General features: G+C 41.9%; 1 protein-coding gene across 1 annotated transcript; it reads right to left on the bottom strand.

Moving 5' to 3' along the window:
- Positions 1-608: 608 nt before the first annotated feature.
- On the bottom strand, positions 609-1,190 carry LOC115230182 (salivary glue protein Sgs-3-like). The gene has a single exon (XM_029800392.1). It carries the CDS (start codon positions 1,188-1,190, stop codon positions 609-611), a length of 582 nt encoding a protein of 193 aa, XP_029656252.1.
- Between the last annotated feature and the right edge of the window lie 4,742 nt (positions 1,191-5,932).

The raw sequence follows: 5,932 nt of genomic DNA, 5'->3' as shown, positions 1-5,932 counted from the left end.
ACTTATTCTTTGGAAGCCTTGCACTTATTCTATTGGTCTCTCTTTCTGAACCGCTAGGCTACGGGGAGGTAAACATACCAGCATCGGTGGTCTCTCTTTTGCCGAACCGCTAAGTGACGGGTACATGAACACACCGCCATCCGTTATCAAGCGATGTTGGGAAGACAAACACAGACACACAAACACACACACACACATATACATATATATATATATATATAATATATATATAATATATTATATATATATATATATATATATATATACATATATACGACGGGCTTCTTTCAGTTTCCGTCTACCAAATCCACTCACAAAGCTTTGGTCGGCCCGAGGCTATAGTAGAAGACACTTGCCCAAGGAACCCGGAAGACTGAAGCTGGAACTATGTAGTTGGTAAGCAAGCTACTTACCACACAGCCACTCCTACGCCTACTTCACTTTTTTTTTTCTAAGCCTGGTACTTTTTCTAACGTTCCTATTGCCGAACTGCTATGTTACGGGGACGTAAAAACACCAGTACCGTTTGTCAAGCGGTGTGACAGGATAAACACAGACACAGAAACACACATACACAGACACATATATAGTCAATTCAAATAAACAATTCAAAGAAGCGGATAAAACATGTAAAAAAGAAAAACAATGAACGTGAGGACATGAAGACGTGAGGAAGTGAGAACGTGAGGACGTGAGAACGTGAGAACGTGAGAACGTGAGGGTGTGAGAACGTGAGGGTGTGAGAACGCAGGACGTGAGAACGTGAGGGCGTAGGACGTGATGACGTGAGGACGTGATGACGTATGACGTGAGGACGTAGGACGTGAGGACGTAGGACGTGAGGACGTAGGACGTGAGGACGTAGGACGTGAGGACGTAGGACGTGAGGACGTGATGACGCCAGGACGTGATGACGCGAGGACGTGAGGATGTATGACGTGAGGACGTAGGACGTGAGAACGTGGTGACGTGAGGACGTGAGAACGTAGGACGTGATAACGTGAGGACGTGAGGACGTATGACGTGAGGACGTATGACGTGAGGGCGTATGACGTGAGGACGTAGGGCGTGAGAACGTGAGGACGTGAGGACGTGAGGAAGTGAGGAAGTGAGAACGTGAGGGCGTATGACGTGAGGACGTAGGACGTGAGAACGTGAGAGTGAGACGGAGTGGGGGTGAATGGGAACATGAACGCGAGAAGATGGGGATGGCTATACTAAGAGATACACGTTGACTAAGCAGAAGGAAATGGGAACCGAAAGAGCAGACGATAAGCTGGAGATAAAGTGTTGGGGGAGGGGGGAATATGAAAGAAAAGAAACGATGAGATGGAAGGTGTGAAAGAGGTGGAGAGGGAGAAAGAGGAGGAAAGGGAAGACAAGTAATGAGAGGGAAGAGAACGCTGGAGAGGAGAGATAGGAGGAGGTAATGAGAAAGAGAGAGAAAGAGAGAGAAAGAAACGGAGCGAGAGGGTTGGGGAGAGGTCAGAGCAAAGATGAAGAAAGAGATAGAGTGAGAAAGAAACGGAGAGAGAGAGAATAGGAAAAGGGAAGAAAGAAAAAGAACGAGAAAGAAACGGAGAGCGATGGGCGAGAGGTAGGAGCAGAGATAATGAGAAGGAGAGAAAGAGCGAAAAAGAAGCAGAGAGAGGGGGGATGAGAAGTAGGGAGAGAGATGGAGAAAGGCAGAGAAGGAGTAGGAAAGAAATGGAAAGAGAGGGAGAGAAAGAGAGATGGAGAAATGGAGAGAAAGAGTAGGAAAGAAATGGAAAGAGAGGGAGAGAAAGAGAGATGGAGAAAGGGAGAGAAAGAGTAGGAAAGAAATGGAAAGAGAGGCGGAGAAAGAGTAGGAAAGAAATGGAAAGGGAGGGAGAGAAAGAGAGGCGGAGAAAGGGAGACAAAGAGTAGGAAAGAAATGGAAAGAGAGGGAGAGAAAGAGAGATGGAGAAAGGGAGAGAAAGAGTAGGAAAGAAATGGAAAGAGAGGCGGAGAAAGAGTAGGAAAGAAATGGAAAGGGAGGGAGAGAAAGAGAGGCGGAGAAAGGGAGACAAAGAGTAGGAAAGAAATGGAAAGAGAGGGAGAGAAAGAGAGATGGAGAAAAGGAGAGAAAGAGTGGGAAAGAAATGGAAAGAGAGGCGGAGAAAGAGTAGGAAAGAAATGGAAAGAGAGGCGGAGAAAGAGTAGGAAAGAAATGGAAAGGGAGGGAGAGAAAGAGAGGCGGAGAAAGGGAGACAAAGAGTAGGAAAGAAATGGAAAGAGAGGGAGAGAAAGAGAGATGGAGAAAGGGAGAGAAAGAGTAGGAAAGAAATGGAAAGAGAGGCGGAGAAAGAGTAGGAAAGAAATGGAAAGGGAGGGAGAGAAAGAGAGGCGGAGAAAGGGAGACAAAGAGTAGGAAAGAAATGGAAAGAGAGGGAGAGAAAGAGAGATGGAGAAAGGGAGAGAAAGAGTAGGAAAGAAATGGAAAGAGAGGGAGAGAAAGAGAGATGGAGAAAGGGAGAGAAAGAGTAGGAAAGAAATGGAAAGAGAGGGAGAGAAAGAGAGATGGAGAAAGGGAGAGAAAGAGTAGGAAAGAAATGGAAAGAGAGGGAGAGAAAGAGAGATGGAGAAAGGGAGAGAAAGAGTAGGAAAGAAATGGAAAGAGAGGGAGAGAAAGAGAGATGGAGAAAGGGAGAGAAAGAATGAGAACGAAACGGAGAGAGAGAGAATTAAATTGAGAGTTAGGGAAAGCGTTGATCAAAAGGCGGAGTGTTGGTAAGAGGTTGTTGAAAAGAAAGGCAAGAAGGAAAAACGTGGTGGGAGGTAATTTCAGGAGAAGTGTTGACTTGAAAGGACTGCAGCCGATGGTGGAGGTGGAAGGAGTGAAAAGCAAGGAAGGGAAAGGGCAGAGGGAGAGGAGTGTGAATGGAAACAGGAGTGGGAGAAATTGCACGAGAGAGGATGACAGAAAGATTTCAGAGGAGAGAGAGCGAGAGAGAGAGAGAGAGAGAGAGAGAGAGAGAGAGAGCGAGAGAGAGAGAGAGAGAGAGCGAGAGAGAGCGAGAGAGATTCAGAGAAATAAAAAGAATGAAAGTACGAAGTGTTGGAGGAAGATGCAATGCCGCCTCTGGTCATCTTTGATCAAAAGCATTCCGGTCGTGGCCAACCCGTCCATTCAAGAGCTACAGAGGACTACATTGTCTCGATATGTCTTTTTTTTTGCTTTTCTTTAGCCCAAGGTCAAACTTGAATGAGCTTGCCTATGCTCATAGGCGTCGCAGCTGTGACCGTCTCATTTTGATGCAGACATACCTCAAACCATATTATTTAATGTAATCCGTTTGAAGACAATAATGTGGTTTGAGGGAGTTTTCGCTTTTACTTCTAGCAGGTCTAGCTACCACGTAAAGGTCACATTGGTTCTCGTATATATTTCTATATATATATATATATATATATATATATATATATATATATATATATGTAGGTCCCGGGTTGAGTCGGGGTTAACCACAGTAAATAAGGTATTCAATACATAGCAGAGTAAAGTAATTTATTTTATAGAAGGAGCTTCTACAGGACTAGAACTGTTTCATTCAGATGAAATCTTCAGGAAGCTGGCTGTCAAAATAAGTTCTGGTATGACAGCCAGCTTCCTGAAGATTTCATCTGAATGAAACAGTTCTAGTCCTGTAGAAGCTCCTTCTATAAAATAATATATATATATACTAGCAGTATCGTCCGGCGTTGCACGGATTTGTTTCGAACCTTTAGAATTGGAATTTTTGAAAAGTAAAAATTTTGCATTATGTAGCTTGTTATTCTCTTTAAGTGAACATTTTTCTGATTGAAATACACCGAGAAATGGCGACACAACAGTCAAAAAATTGTAAAAAAAAAATAGGGATTTTCATAGAAAAAAGCACCTTTTTTATGTAAATAATTTTTGGTGTTAACATGGTCCGATTTGAATTTTTTCTTCTACGGAAGGAAGAGCAAGCCTTCTTCTATCATACTCTCAATTTTGGTCAACTTGCGCCGCAGGGTCTCGGAGGAGATAGTGTTGGTTGAAGGCTACCAAACCTGCCATACACAGACAACTTCAGCTTTATAGAGAGAGAGATTTCTCTATCTCTCACGGTCTTACGCTGGTGAGTTCGATTCCAGGCGACGTGTTGTGTCCTCCTTGAGCAAGATACTTTATTTCATGTAACTCCAGTCCGCTCAGCTCACAAAACTAAGTTGTATATGCATTTCAAAAGCCCAACCTTGTAGCATTCTGAGTCACGCTGAATCTCCCTGAAAACTACGTTAAGGGTTACTCGTGCATGTGGAGTGTACAGCTACCTGCACGTTGATTTCACAAGCTGGCTGTTCCGTAGATCGGATCAACTGAAAAACTCGTCGTCGTAACCGACGGAGAGCCAGTCAGTCAGAATTTCTTCAACCATATTGTTTTATCTCCCTCTCTGTCTCTCATCTTTACACCCTTTCTTTCCCTCCCTCCCTCCTACTCTGGCTTCTAACTCTTTGTTCTCCCTTCTCTCTCTCTCTCTTCTGCATTTCTTTCTTACTCTTTATAACAGTCTCATCCTTCTCCTCTTTCTCTCTCGTCATCCTTACCACCTCTCCTCCTCTTACCACCTTCCTACCACAGTCACCTCTTATTACTCGCCTACCTCCCCTTCACTTTTTATTTCTCCACCTGGCAAGAAAAGAAGCAGACGACACAAAACCCAGCCGCCGCATTCATTGAGCAGACGACAATTTTTGGCCGCCGCCGCCGCCGCTGCAGGAGATTGAGAAAGAGAGTGAGAGAGATGGAGAGATGGAGAGAGACTGAGAGAGATAGAGCAAGAAAAAGAAAGAGAGAGACATAAAGAGTGTAAGAAAGACAGAGAGCAAGAAAGAGACTGAGAGACATAAAGAGTGTGGGGAAAGAGAGAGAGAGACATACAGAGTGTCGGAAAGAGAGAGAGCAAGAAAGAGAGAGAGAAACAGACGAAACAAAGAAAAGGAAGGTAAAGAAATAAAGAGAAGCGAAAGAAAGAGAAAGAAAGAGAAAACGAAAAGACCAGAAGATATACACAGACATGTCTGGTGTATGGGGTATATATATATATATATATATATATACATCGATGTATCGATGTAGCTAAGTATATATTTATTATGTATAGCTACATAACTTTGATACGAGAAGATGGATAGAAGAAATGTCATTACAGACCGTTGAAATTGTTGGCGGATTTCATCCTCTGATTTCAGCAAAGTCCGTCTGTAGTGGATACTCGAAGACAAGCTTTGGAAAACACAAGATAAGATAATATATAAGACTCAGATTATTTCAATATATATATATATATATATATATATATACTAGCAGTATCGCCCGGCGTTGCTCGGGTTTGTAAGGGAAATAACTATATAACCATTTTTAGAGAGTTATAGCCAAAAAATAGCAAAAAAATACATTAAAAATGGAAAAAAAAATTATGGTAAATTTTTTTTTAAATCGTAGACTCATCGTAGACGCGCGCTAATACCCAGAAGGGCTCGATATGAATCACGACTATAAGATACCCGGTTTTGGTTAAACTGCACCGCAAAATGTGGGAGTAGTTAGGAATCTAAATCGAAGGGGACAGACACTCACACAACTACAGTTTTATATATATAGATATATAATCATTATTATTGTTGAAAAACAATTCGATTCGGATCTAGCATATATGAGAACAATCTTTTTTCTTATGGGGTCTACATCTAATATAATGGTCATCCCTTTTATATGTATGCAATATAATTTTTCTGAATCTTCAGATTTCTTCAATATGCTAGGCCACTGCTTTTAAATTGATATTAATCAACAAATTAATATTCATCTTTTCACCCTTATTATTAAATTTATAAATATATATATATATATATATATATATATATATATATATATATA

Source organism: Octopus sinensis, unplaced genomic scaffold (assembly GCF_006345805.1).
Source record: "Octopus sinensis unplaced genomic scaffold, ASM634580v1 Contig14785, whole genome shotgun sequence".
Taxonomy (NCBI): Eukaryota; Metazoa; Mollusca; class Cephalopoda; order Octopoda; family Octopodidae; genus Octopus; species Octopus sinensis.
The sequence above is the reverse complement of the archived record's forward strand: the minus strand, read 5'-3'. Positions and strand labels throughout refer to the sequence as shown.

What these genes read in the sequence shown, in the direction of transcription:
- LOC115230182 (XM_029800392.1), bottom strand. Translation starts at nt 1,190, where the DNA reads ATGTTCCCATTCACCCCCACTCCGTCTCACTCTCACGTTCTCACGTCC.